At 40.2% G+C, this 16,398-nt stretch overlaps 1 protein-coding gene across 4 annotated transcripts in view; it reads right to left on the bottom strand.

The window, feature by feature from the left end:
• The window catches only part of LOC105677193 (kin of IRRE-like protein 1), a 337,620-nt gene that overhangs the window by 32,831 nt on the left and 288,391 nt on the right, over positions 1 to 16,398 (bottom strand). For all 4 annotated transcript variants that reach the window (XM_012375624.2, XM_012375623.2, XM_067347905.1 and 1 more), the window contains 5 exons: positions 13,692 to 13,782; positions 13,449 to 13,561; positions 10,454 to 10,617; positions 4,526 to 4,670; positions 1,199 to 1,329 (listed from right to left, as the gene is read on the bottom strand). In XM_012375624.2, the coding sequence (XP_012231047.1) occupies positions 1,199 to 1,329; positions 4,526 to 4,670; positions 10,454 to 10,617; positions 13,449 to 13,561; positions 13,692 to 13,782 (644 nt within the window). The remainder of the gene's footprint in view (positions 1 to 1,198; positions 1,330 to 4,525; positions 4,671 to 10,453; positions 10,618 to 13,448; positions 13,562 to 13,691; positions 13,783 to 16,398) is intronic.

Raw genomic sequence — 16,398 nt, 5'->3', positions numbered from 1 at the left:
TCCCTACACTGTTGAGAAAGTTGCAGAAGTTATCAAGAAACGCTGACGTCGGGCATTCATGCGCAGGCATCCATTCGTAATCGCACGATATTACAAAGCCGTCGAATTTTGCGTTTTCAGACCTTACAAAACTACATATTTCACTAATATCTGTCACACTTGTGTCGTCGGGGAGACTTCTCGAGGGGACCGCAACGTCGGAAATTAATGCACGGTTATTCGTAATCGCATATCATGCCACGCGCGTACGCGCGATTTCGAGCCCGCAGCCGGCGTGATCGGGACGATTAGAATTCAGGAAGTGCACGTCCGTGGCTGCCGCCGATACACAGGCCAAAGTTTGTCGCTGATAGTCTCGAATACGCCTTGGGAGCGTTCCTTTAACTTCCGACTCCGCTGCAATTGCAGCGCGCTAGGGATGTATACACAATGTGCGGCAGCGGCGGTGGCGGCGTTTCGAAATTCAAGTAGCGCTGCCTCAGAATAAGCAGGCAGGCGGTCTCCCGAGACAACTATCTCGCATGAGCCGTGACTGACTAACATTAGTTACGCTTTGATATCCGTTTTATGCCTGTCGCACGCTCTCGCTCGTTTTTTTTTATTTCCTCGAGACGATACGACGATACAACGGATATGAAATGCATCATGTAAAGCATTCAATCCGTCTCGATATGGGCAATAATATCACGCATCTCCGCTTCAGAAGTGACATTATTCAAAGATTGAAATTCAAATTGAAAGGAATTGCAACGAGAAATTACGGTTGCGTTGAGGAAATCATATTTAAAAAGTATAAAAATTATTTATAAGATGATTGCAAAATCAAGGCGTTGGTTATTCATGAAAACATGTGAATTTGTTATATTTGGCGAGTTTGAGTATGCAGATAGGCGACAAAATTCACGGCTGAGATTTCCATAACAAGAATAGGTAGACACGTCGCGTCGGCGCTTCTCTTCACGCGTCGATATCGTCGCACAGTAACTCATATATTATGCAAATAAAGGATTTAAAGTTCTGCTCGATATACGAAGTATTACAGGAGGCGAAGAGTGTTACGCGTATCGACGTAACGAAACTCCGCGAAAATCTCTTTACACGCGGATATCCGTCGTGTAAATTAATGTCATATACATTTTTGGAATTATACACATCGTAAAAAAGCAGCAGATCAGTATATATTTAAGATTATACTCACGTCGTGTATCCAAACGAGCTTGGACCAGGGAGGATTGGCTCTAATGTGGCACTCGAAGTACACGTCATCCCCTTCTTTAATGTCCTCTGGGCTTAAGGTCGATCCGAGGTTTAATGATACTATCGGCGGATCTGCAAGCACAAAATATTGAATTTTTATATTATATATTAGCGAAGGAAATCCTGAAATTACGTACATCAGCCTCTCTTTCTCTCTCTCTCTTTTAGTATTAAAACAATTTATTAAAAGTGTAAGAGTACTTTTTGATATAGTATATTAAACATATAACTTTGTTCATTCAGATTATTTCGTCGCAAAATATACGCGATATTGTAACGACGACGATAAAAGCCCTGTAAATCGCCGTTTTCATTATCGAATCCAAAACGCAATATCACGATTTCCGGTGTAGTTACATCCATAGCATAATCTTCAGTCTCCATTAGCTCTGGTATTTTTCCCGCCCGTGGAACTCTCAATAATATCTCGCAATGTCCCCGCAATGGTCCCGTAGCTCAGCTATGGATAGTTCTCAACAATCGAGCCTTTTATTTGCTCCTCGTGTCTGGCATTCACTGTGTACATTAGTTTAATCACACTGGTCCGCTCCGATCTTTCTCCCGGCCCTTTCCACAGTTTACTTCCGCATTATCTCCTCGAGGAACCTTATATCTCATCACGATAAATTACGCCTCGTTTCCCCAAGTCGACTTCTTTCTTACTCGGGATCACACACTTTCCCGTGATAATATTTATTAACTCGATTACGTGGATTCTTCCTTGCCCCTCCGAAATTAATCCCGCAGCAGCGGTCCACTCCGACTTCTTGTAAATTACAGCAAAGTTTGTTGGAATAATAAAAAAAAGTTGCGAAAGAGAAAACTCAATTTTCTCATTCGTCGTTCCGAGGATCGGTAGTCAACTGCCGTCGAAGACGACTGTGACGGCGAGCACGAGGTCGTCTGATGCTAGGCCGGACCGTCTTTCGAAGTGGCGTAATTTCGAGAGGCACGGCGGAACGGTCACCGTAATCGAATACGTGACGCGACCGTCATTTCCCGTATTCTGCAGTTTTTCTAGCTCCGCGAGTTTCGCGCCCGCGCTCCTTACGTTATTTCCCCGTTTTCCCATCGCCGCTATATTTTTGCCAGATGTGCAGGTGCAACGGACGCAACCGGACAGATGAGAACGAACGATAAACCGTACGGAATCGAGAAATTTATCGCTGCCGAAGTAACGTCCGCGCGCGCGCGCGCGCGCGCTCCGCTGCAAAATTGAAAAAATATCTGAGCGGGTGCACGCGCGGATCCTCCGCTCACGTCGCACTTTTTCCCGTTATTTATACGTATTATACAATTAAAATGAACATACGGTGATATACGACGCTTCGCGCGTCGTAAGAACGGCTTTTATTTTATCAAAGCTTACTTTCGTGCCAATATTCATGGATATAAATTCATATCGTAATTTTACAGCTGTTAAAAAAATATTTATCTACCGTGTCTGTGCTGTTGACCCATTTTTTTAATTTAAAAAGAGTAATCGCAAATCTGAGAAAATTAAATTTAAATTAGCGATTCAGATAATTAAACTTATTAAAGAAGATAATTAAATTCAAGTTTATCTTCAGCTTACGAAATTATACTTTTACTGCTGTACTAAATTCATCATCATTTCTTCTATTTATTTTTTACGTCATGAATCGAATATCGCACTTTGCTATTCACAATCGTTAGAATGCTACTACTTAACTGATAAGAGATTCCGCTGGTGTCGATTAAACACGTCGACACGGGTGATGCTTGCTGCAGCAGCGAAAAAGTCTCGAGATTACGAGTCGCCAACGACCGGCGTCTTGAACGCTTAAAGCATTTTATCGCGAGCACAAGCGGGGCGGTTTGTCTGCGACTTAGAACACCCATCTAGGCGCATAAAATCTACTTTACGCTCGCATGATACTGCGATCGTGCGACAATAAAAGTCGTTATTGTTTTCTGCGGCGCATCGGCAAATATAGTTTTTACGATTCGTACGGAAATTATAATCGTTGTCCGAGCGTTATTATTACGAAAGAGACGGCGAAGACTTAGCGAGAGCATCGCTTAATAATCTCGCAGATGCGCGAGATAGCAGCGCTAGATATAACTCGTGCCATCCGGCGCGATCATTTTCCAGCGCTGTCAAACTATATATAAAATGTATGAATGTTCGTGTAGAAGATTCGCAAAATGATATCTCCGACCGCGGGCTCATTCGGACGGGGACAGCGCCGAATGGCTGTGGGATATATCTCTCTTTCAGCCTCTCCCCGACGGCTGTTGTCTCCTCTCGTTTTAATATGCGTCGAGAAGCGTGCCATAACTCCCGACAAGTCGAACGTAAAGTTTACGAGGGCGGATGAGCGTAGTTGCGTGATAAATTTCGCAGACGCTCGGTAAACCGGGCGCGTTATGCGCGCACGATGTCTCCCGCTCAACGTGTACATACGTGTATAAACATTGCTCGTCGCGGTTATGCCGATAGCGATAAATGCAAAAAAGCATACGGTTCGAGGTCGCCATCATTCAATGCTGAAATAAATTCCTCTATTTTGAACGTAATAATAATCAGACTCAAGAGAGATATTTAGCAATTTTAAATTTCATATATAAATTCATATCAAACTAAAGAAATTTTTAGCCATCAAATGGAATGCAAAAATAACAAACATAATCATAATTAGATTGGCTAAATACGAATTCGTTAATAATCTTGTTCGCTCTTACCCAACTATCGTGCCTCTCTTCGCGCATTTGTTTTCCCCTTTTGACAACTGGGGATCAAGAGTTCCAGCGAGGATATAGGTCGAATTTCGGCAGTAATTTATGGGAAATCACGCGATCTTTTTATTGACGTCGTAAAAAGGGGAAGAAACGTGTGGGATAACCAAAAAAAAAATTATGCGTGAATGCAGGGAGAGGATACGCCTGGTTGCGCGCGGAATGAAGAGGCTCGTAAAATCAACTCGATTCGGAACCCGAATGAAAATGAGATCGAAAACGGCGGCTGTTCCGGCGATTTCTGATCTTTTTTTACGACACGCGCGTGAAATCAACGAGAACGAATAGAGTCGGAAAAGGGAAAAGCGGAAAGAGAAAGAGAAAGAGAGAGAGTGAGAGAGAGAGTGAGAGAGAGAATGACAGACGAAATCGATAAATATCGTAATGCACCATTCGTCATGTTGTCGTATTCGATTTACCGCGATCAGTTTCGCGATCTGTCGATCGTGAGCGAGTTTACGGTCCGCGAGAAATTGGCACGTTAAGGAAAAATGTAATGTGTACTCACACACGACGTCGATCTTCCACGCCTTCTCGACGAAGAGTCCGGTCACGTTTGGATTCTCCGCTCGGCAGGTGATAGATTTCCCATGATCCTCCACGCCCGGCTCGAACTCCACCGTGCTGACGGTTCGATTCTCCGATCTCTCCTCCTGTAAACGTACATAAAATCGAAAAGTTATTTTTTTTTTATCTATTATACACCTGCTCTTTTTATTCGTCACACGTGTTTAATGAGTCGCGGGAAAATCGCGTCTATAAATCGATCAATTATTCGCGCTGATAAATTAAAAATAAATACGATGTATGTGTCAAACGACGAAATCTTATGGACAGATGTAATTTAAAAAAATAATAATTCTGCGGTGTGCGTCGCCAGGCTTTCCGAATGCTCTCGTACGGTGCAATTCCGTGGCGCAAGGTGGCGAGCAAAAGCAGAACGAGGGGAAAAAAAACGATGAGGAAGAGCTGATTCGACGCCGCTCGCCATGGTTAATTTCGGTTATATTAGGTTCCGCAGGCGGACCGTAAGCAACCATGGCAACATCTGTCGGAACTTCGTCCTTGCCGGCTTTCGGACGCTCGAAAAAAGTCCAAGTCCTACCGACGCGGCGGGAATCTTTTCTAAACAGGATTCAGATTCGGAGTTTCGCTTATTTTCTATGTACCGAAAAAACTTGCGTGAGAAATGTGTGATATATATTTTTATATGAAAAAATAGTTATAATACTGTTTGATAAAAAGAAATCGACACGTCTTGAGAAAATAATTCTAGATTATTTTGAGAGTTAGCATATCGATTTTTTTGGACAAATACAAGATTTTTAAAATAGTTTTTTTTACTGTAATACTGTTATCATTTCATTACCTTTTCAATACAGCACATGCAAAGTTTCACTGAATGTGAAAAAAGGCTTTTCTCAATTTTTTAATAAAAAAGTATATTGATAATATAGTGTTAATCATGTTGTAATATTAAATACAATACTAGTCTAATCAATTTCCAAATGCACTTTTTACATTATCGCTATTGTTATAACGTCAAAGCTGAAATTCGAAGACACATAAGCGATAATCATTTGCGCCGCTGATCAGCGAGTATAACCGAGTTTTCGCTCGCCTTGGGAATACGCTCTCCCGATACGCGGAGACGCCAAAACGTCGTTAAGCATTGCGGCCGGAGGTTGTTAATGAACTACGTGAAATTAATTAGGGCCGCGTGTCACGGCGGCGGAGACAACGCCGACTCCAAAGTGCGCGGCGTTGGCGTGTACACGTGCGGGCCAATGCGCGCGGAAGTTACAGCTCCTGATTCCAGATTATCGATAATGCGGGCCCCTCAGGGCCCTGCGTACCTAACTATCACGATTCCAGCCACCCCGGCATTGGCTAGTAAAGTTTCGGAACGTTCGACGTGACCGAGGTATTTCCATTTGAGTATGAACACGAGCATGACGAACTTTGGGGCACAAACTGCTTGCGGAGAAACCGCATCAAGAAGCTCAAACAATTATTATTTGCATTTCTATAAAATATTCTTGGACGGGAGATAAAAGCGGGAAAGCCCCAGTAGTAAAAATTAAATGGTTATAAAATAAAAATCATGAATAATAAAAAGTATCATGTACGAAGATATATGTGTTGCAACATTTAATTCAATCGCTGTTTCAATAACTTCAATCAATATTTCCGATATTTATTCAATCTGATTCATAAAACTTGTTCTAATTTAAGAAGGCTCGGCTCTTTGACATCCTATTTTCAAAATATCAAGTTCATCTTTACATCTCTAAAACGTTGGGTATTTTTATATTTTAACATTGACGAGTCGAGATAAGATGAATGGAATGACCTACATTCTGTACGTTTCAAATTTTAAAGCTATGCCAATAAAACTGATGTTGCAAATATAACATCGTACAATCTTATGGATTTTAAAATTTAATCATGTTCATTTTAATATCGCACGTATATATAAAGTGTAGCAACTTAATTTAATATTATATGGACCAGAGAGAGTTTCATTTCGATTATCAATCAATATATGATTAATAATCGTTAATCAACATATATTGATAGTCAATATATGACCCGACAACAGAATGGCAATTTACGGAAATAACTTAATTTTCACGATTACATATGACACACCTTTCCCATCGATTCTGGCATTTCATTCATTACGTCGAGATTAATAAATGGCGATTCCCCACGGAGCCGGGTTTCTTACCCCTGTGCTGTGCGGATAGCTTAGCAGATACTCCAGAAAGTCAAGCAGTAATGCGCTCTTGACGATACGTACATTATCGGGTAATGTCGAATATTCCCGGCGGCCCAGACGCGGATTTTCGCACTGCAAGTCCGCTCTAGCAGCGACCACGTCCTACCGGAAAGAGCTTTCAGCATCGTAACATTTTGACGGGTATTATGTAACTCGGCTGCAGTGCTAGAGGAAGTTTTAAGTACGTGCCACTCTCTCTTAAAGATAAACATCCACTTCTTGAAGAGAAAGAAAGAATTACGATGCAAATTCTAATTTCTATCATAATTATATTTATATATGATAATCACATCCGGAACGTAATACAAAATGCTGTGTATGCTTTAGATTTATTTGATGTAATTTTTGTATTTAAATATGGTTAGGATAAACATTAAAATTTGCATCCCAATCCTTTCTTTCTCTTGAAAAAGTAGATGTTAATTTTTAATATTCATCGACATCTCCCTTTTGAGGAAAAAAAAGAATCAAAATAAGAATTCTAATTTTTTCAAATAATCACATTTAAATATAAATAGAAATTATACGGTATCGCGAACGAAGAGTTTCTAGCGGATGCAATATGTAAAACTCTACGTGTACGTACACTTTAAATTTATTTTAATATTTCTCAACATCTACTTTCGAAAAAAAAGAGAGAATCGGGATGCAAGTATTAATTTTTTTAAATAATCATATTCAAATATAAAAATCATACAAAACCAAAAAAATAAATTAATAAAAAATTATGAATAATATTTAGCAGACGCCATGTACAAAACCATTGTGTGCATGCTATAAATGTACTTAAATATTTATCACAGCATCGTCATAATTTAACGCGCGTGATCGATGGTTCTTGTGTAAATCCAAAGCGCTCACTTGTTCTCCGCTAACTCGCACCTTAACGCCATTCGTTTAGTTAAACGTAGTGAGTAGACATTATCCTGCCGGTAGTCCCGGCGCGACGGCGAGCTTCCACGGAAGAGAAAGAGAGACATAGAGGAGGGGAGAGAGAGAAAGAGAGAGAGAGAGAGAGAGACGTAAATGTAAAGTGGATGTTCGGGCGAGATCGGCTGAATCGGTATAGCTTAATTGGCAATTAGCATGCCGCCAATGAAAATATCTGGAGTCGACAGGTGTGGCTGCTTAATTCAATCGGCACGTCTCGAAAGCTCCGATCTCCGCCGCTACCGCCGCCGCCACCACCGCCACCACCACCACCATCACCACTGTCGACTACCGCCGCCACTTTCAAGCTCCCTTTCGATTCGCTTTCAGCCCGCTATCACAATCGGATGTGACTCGAGCCCAGGCGAATCCAATCCGTTCGGCGAGAGTACCAATTCTTTATTTGTACCTGACCTCCTTTTCCCCTCTTTCTTTCTTTTCCTTTCTCGGTCGCTTCCCTCTTCTTCGATCTCCCCGTCTTTCTTCCCTTCGCTCCCTCATCCTCTCCTCCTTTTGTCCCGATCTTGCCGGTCCTTATGACTCCGCTCCTCCTGCGAGAATCTCTCCCAAGGGAAAGATTCGCTACCGAGGGGTGTAGTTATCGGTTCCCCGGGGCGATTCGACCTTTCACCCTCTCCTCGGTACCCGCGCCATCATCCGCGCTTGCTCAACGTCTCATTCTCAACAAGCTCGAAACGGGCACGTAACTCTTGAAAGTGTCATTGGAAAATTGACTCGACTGCGCGATCTCTCGCGCTACTATATTGGGGCATACCTTGTTGCCATTTGAAGAGAGAGACGAGTTAGTCGTAGGATATTTTTTTAAATATCAACAGTCTCGTTATATTGAATTCGATTCGAATGCAAAAATAATTGGCGCAAACGAGTGGCAATTTCGAGAAAATGTTGCAAACGAGAGTGTCGCCTTAATCATTTTGCATATTGAAGAGACTTGTATTCAAACGATAGACGTCTCTTTTCCATGATATTCGTAACATTCTTCAATTATTTACATTAACTTTGAGTTCAATAAATTCTTTTTCTCCAAAGAGTAAAATAAATATCGTTATTATAGAAATTTAATCGTAATCGATAAAAATAGCGCAAATCAAATTTGTAGCAGAAGCTGAATTTTGATTAGAATTCTTCGAAGTGTTAAGGGGGTATTCTAGTGTGGCAGGTAAACAAAAAAATTTTTTTTGCATATTTTTATAGTTTGGGGTCTTGAAAATATATCCATAAAATATTAAGGTGAAATTCGTAAAATTGACCGAGCTATAAAAGTTAAAGAGCGCAGCTAAAGAGAACACGGCTACAGTATTCTTAACTTCTTTTCGATTTTTTCTGCCATCAGTGCGCTTGTTATTTGTGAAAAGTGTACAAAAAACATAACATTTAGTGAAGCAAGTTCCCGTGGATTGGGATTCACCTGGTATAGCCGACTAAAAATAAGTTACTGAAATTATTCATTATCCACATTGTAACTGCATGCAAAACTTTAAACGCGTTTTTCTCGAAACGACATTTTTCAAATTGGGCGTGTATTTTTCTCAAAAACTACTGAACCGATCGACTTGCAGTTTTGCACACATATAGTGTACATATTAGGCTATCGTTCCAGCCTCCGTCATTTTGATCTCTTTAAAATTACTATTTTTCCGGGCCGCGAAAAGTGAAAATTTTTTAGTAAAAATCAGAGTACTTTTTTTCAAGCGCCGCCATTTTATCAATTTTTATTCAAATTATTTATTCGAAGGACGAACGATAACCACATTCGTAAGGAATAAAATTAAAAAAAAATTTGTTTATTTCGGATGACGAGGACGGCGGCAATGGTCACGCCCGATAAGAAAGGGTTTTTGCGACATGACCTGTGCGTCCACCTATATCTTATAAAATTTTTAATAAAAGGCTTTGAAAAAATTTGAGATGTTACTAGAAATATGAATAAATGTGAATACAAAACTTGAGCTCTGTAGGTTTAACCATTTTTATAAAATTAATTCCCAAAAATCGCTTTGAAAACGTGTGTTCACACTCTAGAATACCCCCTTAAATAAAAAAATAATATAAATCTAACTAATTAAAATTTAATTTGTGCGATTTCCAATCTTTCATTTGAAAAATAAAGAGCTTTTTAACGCAAGAACTCTGTAGTAACGCTGTTTGAATTCACGAGAAAATACAGCTGGGCGAAGTCCCTAAGCTTTATAAATGAAAGTTGGGAACAACCGAAATTGAGCCAGAGAACGCATTATCGCGTTATCTTTTGCTCCCGGTCTTTTTTAAAACTCCTAGTCGGCAACGACGATTAATTAACGACGAGGAGCCCGACTGGAGGATAATAAGTAGCTTAGCCGCTTAATTACGCGTCTCTGCCGCGCCATGGGAATCACGTACAAATCGAATCGCGTTAAAACAGCGTATTAGCAAACAGATCATGATTAATCGAAGCACGTAGTCGAGGGGAGGTTCGCGCTTTTGGGATTATCCGTGCGCGAGATTATTCGGCTTGTACCTTTAGTGTTTCGCGAAAGCACCGGCAAAAATGAAAGCGACAAGCCGTCGCGAAGAAAGCGTGGTGAAAGCGGCTTTTGTGTACCGGGGACAAAAGGGATACGGGATCCCATGGTAAGCTACGAAAGAGGGATAAGGCGCAGCCACTTCGACGCTGAGGAAATCCGCGCACACAACCTGCTGTTACTTCTTATTTCTCTTACTCACCTTCGTGTGCTTCAGTCTTCTGCGGCCCTTGTACCAAGTTATCACCGCGGGTGGCCTTGAACCAGTGGTCTCGCACTCCATGTCGTATCGCTTCCCTGCCAAGAGGGACTCGCTGTTCTTTCCTTTCCTGCCCGGTCTTCTTATAATCACAGTTAGAGGTTTCACTGCAAAGTAGCATAATATTGTCTAATTATATTAAAAGCAACCGTAAGATGTATTTAAAATATTCGGCCAAATTTGATTACCTTTTTTATTAATTAATAAAATCTGATCAAAATATAAAAGAATATTATAAAAGAATATTATAAAAGAAAGAAAAAGGAGAGAGAATATTTTGTATATTAAAATTGACATAGAGGCGTTGAAAGAAAAATAGAAAAATTCTAAAATTGACAGTTGATGGCAAAGATTAACTTTCTAATTAATTAACTTTTCATAAATTAATTTGATATTTCAATCATATTTTAAGGTATTAATGTGCATATCGCATATAACTTTTCCATTTAGCTCCCTTGAACAATATGTCAAGCATTTTTTAATAAATTTTTAATTGTTTTTTCTCAAAATTTACATTTACAATAAACACGTTTATAATTTTTATATTCAAATAAATTTAAAATAACATGTAAAAATTTACGTACGTTTCCAAAAACTAAATTTCTAAAAATAATACAAAGTTTGCACTAAAATTATCTTTGCCTTGCCTTAAGGAATTAAAAAGAATGGATTGAAACCAATACGTGTGGCGATGTAAAATCGCTGAAATGGATCTCTCACGTTATGAAATGATAAATTGTTGATCTACAGCCGCCCTCGAGTTTTGGGCGAGACTTCGGTATTCACGTCGATATAGTCGTGCGGAACTCGGAAACAATTGCGTAAGTTAAACAAATATTTTCGACGTTGTCCAGGCGGACGTGCGGCCAACGAACTCGCCAAACATTTTTGCGCAAAGTATGAATATTTAGTCGCATAAATATTTTTGAATATTTTATGGCATCGTCGTCCTCTCGTATTCGCGTACTGCTACTTTTTACAATTATTACTTTCAATCTGTTATTAATAACTCGTTCTTTGTCAAAAGTTCCGCTTGTGCTGAAAATTGCATTGTCCTAAATTTTACTCGCGAGGTGACAATCGTTCTGACGGCCAATAAATTCAAGTTTCCAATCGGCTGGTGTCGACTAGATACGATTCGCTCGTCTGTGAAATATGAATAGAGGTTTCCATATGCTGTTTTGCAATTGAATGCGCTCCTATTTGTTATTTATTATCTTTATATTACCATCCTTATCACTAGTGAATTGTTTATGTTGATGTAGACGTCAAATATTTATCGCTCCATTTATGTAATTAAACAATTTGTTCTAATGGAACGGCCTTGTGCTTTACTTCTTGCTTCAATACAAATATTCGACGTAAAATGTGAGAGCGCTTCTATTAGAGTCAGTTATCCAATTATATAAATGTGAAACTTGTATCCATTCGCACTTTTTTTTTTTTTTAATATGCATTAATGTAACTATGTATTTATTTTATATTTTCTATTTTTTTTTTAACATTATGTAACTGCGTGCATTTATTTTACAAATTATCGAAATGGTTTATACAAGTTACGACATATAATATGTAACATGACACTGCGTAACATAACAAGTACAGTAATGTTGAACCAATAATCTGCCCCGAGAATGTTCGCTAAGTTTGATCAACCTTCCAAGTTAATAAGACATCCTGATAACCGATGATGCGCTTGTCGATGCAGCAATCTTGCGATTGATGCACCGCTCCGAAGCGTCGAAAGCAGGAGGATGTCCTGTTTGTTCGGAACTCTGTTTTTATTTCGCAAAAATAAAACGATGGTATAAATACGCATTGAGTGCACTTTGCCGAAGTAACGAAAATCAAAGAGCGTCAGCGTTCATCGTTAGGTCAGAGAGACCTCTGCTGGTTCCCGTTTTCCCTCATCACGGCTCTCTCTCTCCCTCTCTCCTCTCTCTCCCTCTCTATGACCGCTTCAATCTGCAATTTTTTTATTCGCCACTATGATGGGGCTTTCCCTCGCTCATCGATAACCGGCCTTCAATTTCGTTAGTAGCTCCGACGAAAATCCGTGATTTTTGGAAGACTTGATTATTGGACACATATCGATCACCGTTCTATCCCACGGTCCTCGACATACGCCGTGCAAAAGCGAAATTCCTGCTTCCATAATACACACGCATGTGTAGGATAAAAAAAAGGGTAAGACTGATGGAATCCTTACGAGGACGTCGGTGATGGATAACGATGTAATCGAATCAAGGGCCGGCGATCGAATTGTCGGCGATAGCGATCGAGGAAAAGGGTCGCGTGGAAACGGCGGCAGCGAATCGGCACGCGCGATACGAATCCCGTCGTGTCTCCGGATCGTGTCTAGCGACCGTTGGATAGCCCGACAAGATAAGATTTCGCTCGGCGATTTTTCGGTTTAGTACGAAAATTAGAACTACGCCACCTCGCCCCTCATTCTACACAACTGACTTTTACCCCGAGCGAATTAACGAAGAATTCTAATTTCGCGAAGCCGAGGGTTGTATGCTTCTTCACGCTCCTCCTCGAGAGGGGACGAGCGAGCGCGCGGAGAGCGGGCGCGGCCCGAGGGTAGATTTAATATATTTCTCGTCTTATCTCGCCTTATCTTCCCTTAAAGGCGACTCACCTAGCGGCGAGGGAGCAAAGGATGTTGGCCCACTTTTGGTGTCTCGTAGATTTTATCGTTAATGCGAGACAAGATAGGCTCGAGGGCGAGGCTTCTGATTTGTTGGCCACGTGATAAGAATTTATATTTTCCTTCTTTGCTTTCATTAGTCTCTCGTTGTTTTAATAAAAGTATGTTGGGGTTTTTTACTGTCACGACGGAGGCCAAAATTTATACAAAAGTATATAAATACTTTTTCTTTCTCCGTGCAAAAAATTCTTCTTAAAATCGACGAAGGGATTTGGATTTACTTACAATTGAGATCTAGGGAAATCGAGCTCTCCTTCGGACCCACCAGACCCGTGTTGCGCGCTTGACACGTGTAATTCGAGCCAAGATCAGACCGGCTGATTGGCTGGAGCGTTAATCTGTAAAAAAAAATTGAGTAAATATATACAAAATTAATCACGTAGAAGATTTACATAAGAACAATAATTCCCGGTGTTCAAGTTATGTATGCAAATATCTCTGTAAATATTATAGCGGAAAATATCTCACCTGTTTTCGATTACATCGCCAGCATTATTTTCGTACTCCTCATCTTTCACTCGGCCATTTATGAGCCATGTAACCATGGGCTGCGGCTTGCCTGCAACAAAAACGAAACATTAGTTTTTATTAAAAAATTTCTATTATATAAAATTTAAATTAATTCAAACTTGAGTTTAATTTCAAATTTGACAACTTTATTGGTGGTTTCATTGTTTCATTTTAAAATCTCTTATAATTTTATAGTCGCGAGAACGTTTCTCTAAACTATTTTATCTCCTGTAATTAATTGCTTCTTCTGCAAGAGTTTTTCGCACCTAATACGTATCCTCGTAGCTATCATTTAGAGCCAAGAAATGAACGAGGGATGACGCAGCGGTACACGCGGGAAAGCGCCCGCCGGGAAACGATGGACACGGAGGATCCTGTACACGGTGCAACGAGCTTTGCCGGGGCTACTAAGCGGCAGACGAGTTGCCGGGAACTTTTAAATTAGCCGATACCCCCAGAGCTTTCGGTGTGGTATGCCAAACAAAAACTAGGAGACTTCGGTCCCGGGGCCGCAAGCGTACGCGCTCGATAACTGGAAGTTATACGTTGCGCTACACCGATGGAAGGAGAGCCAATAAATACGGGTTATATAACGACCGGACTGTACGACGGGAACGATCAAAGTGATTGAAAAATTAAAAACGAGATTACACGGCGGACCCGCAGAGAGCGGGCGCTCTCTCTCTCTCTTTCTCTTTTTCTCTCCCCTTCTCTCTTTCTCTCTCCCGATCAAAATGAAGTGCGCGCGAAAGTAAATATGGTTACACAACTCACCCACACGTCTTTCCCACGCATAACTTTTTCAACTTTCCGTCTATTATCCTTTTAAAGTGCTTAAACAATACGCTTTGTTCCCGTTTGTATAAATAAAGGAAGAGATTATTAATGGTGTTTATCCGCGTTTTATTCACGTTAGCTCACGAAGTAACAGATATTGGTAATCGATACGAGAAAAACCTAGAAACGTAAATGCGACCGAATATTATATTTATATCGTTAATCCTTCTAATCCCTTTAAATGACGATATTTATAGCACTGCGCATTCTGATAATAACTAAAACATTAATGGCTGCGCGCGATGTGTGCATTAAACCGCCCTAAAGCTTTACCCTAAATAGCTTTGGATAAGCTAGCGTTGGAAGCAAAAGTGCTGATCCGATGCTCGGAAATATCGATATCTCATCGAGATATTGGTTCTATATTTGCAGGCGGCTGCTGCTGACTATCACGCCAATATTTGTACTACCTGGCCGGAGTTATGGAACACAGACTGACGACGTGATCAAGAGAGCCATGTAACGAGGGTAGCTCGCGGCTTGCGCCGGATACGGACGGAGGTAATTCCTCTTACGGGAAATAGTGTCGAGCTTCGCGCAATCTCATCTCTCGTTTTATACTTATTGAAAATGTGTATTCACCTCTCTCCGAAATGAGTTTTCATAGATTATGTTACGCGAGTTGTAACCGACTTTCCGTGCATTATGCATGTGAGAACAATGCGCGTCTCTAACGCATTGTGAAAAATCGAAATTAGCGAGATTATTTTAATCTTACCAACAATATGTAACAATAAAATATAACAATTTAATTATATATATATATATATATATATATATATATAGAATATAGGTAGTTTTTTCCGGATAATATAATTTTCTCGAATCTCTGTTTAAACAAAGCTCCTGTAATTCTTTAAACCAGTTTGCAGTTAAATTATACATTTAAAAACGAGAAACGTGAGGAAATACTGAAAAATGTCGGAATTATGAGCCGTTGAAGCTGAGTTTTCCTTTTACTACCGTAAAGACCGGCTATTTTACTAGCTGAACCAGCAGCATAAAAAAAAGACCGTTGCAGGAACATCGTCTATCTTCTGCAGTTTTAGCGTGAGCCGCGGAAATTCATGTAGAAGCAGAATTGGCAAAATAACGGCCACGAAAAGTTCAAATTTACAAAATTGTGAAAAATGGGTTTTATTTTGTTTATGAAAACTGTTATACGATTTTTCCCATTAATCCTTCCAGTGCCATCGCGGCGCATGTGTCCCAAGAAACGTTCGAAAAATTCTATCGGAATTACAAATTCTGTCAGGAATCCCCACCCAAAAAAAAACAAAAAAAAACAAAAAAAAAAACACGAATAAAAAAAGGTTTGTTTTATTATGAATCACGTAAATATCCCAATTCCAAAAGTCAATCTCAATTTGATTTAATATAACCTAACAGATCTGGAATGTATTTTGAATTGAATAATAACATATGGTTGTTCCTTTATCAATATTATTTTTAATATCACGCGGAATAAAATTATTTTGGCGTACGGAAACATTTTTTCGGCTCGCACACTGCAGCACGCGTAACCAGACGAAAATCGCCGGGAAAATGGACGAGCACAATTTCTCGAGCCTCGCGGGTGCGGGAAAAAATGTGCCATCCGAATGCCATCGTTTCATTGTTATTCACGGTAGTGTGCGGGCGCCGGAAACGCAATTTAATCAGGTCCGATGCAACATCGATGCGACACTTAGAATTGCAACCTGATCTCCAGCCGGAAAACACGCCGCACATCGTCCCAATCGCGGCGGGAAAACAGCCTCTCTTGCTTAGATTAGTTCCGTATCATTGTTATTCACGATGCCCGCCAATCCTGATTGCGTTTTAACCG

Source organism: Linepithema humile, chromosome 1 (genome assembly GCF_040581485.1).
Source record: "Linepithema humile isolate Giens D197 chromosome 1, Lhum_UNIL_v1.0, whole genome shotgun sequence".
Taxonomy (NCBI): domain Eukaryota; kingdom Metazoa; phylum Arthropoda; class Insecta; order Hymenoptera; family Formicidae; genus Linepithema; species Linepithema humile.
The sequence above is the reverse complement of the archived record's forward strand: the minus strand, read 5'-3'. Positions and strand labels throughout refer to the sequence as shown.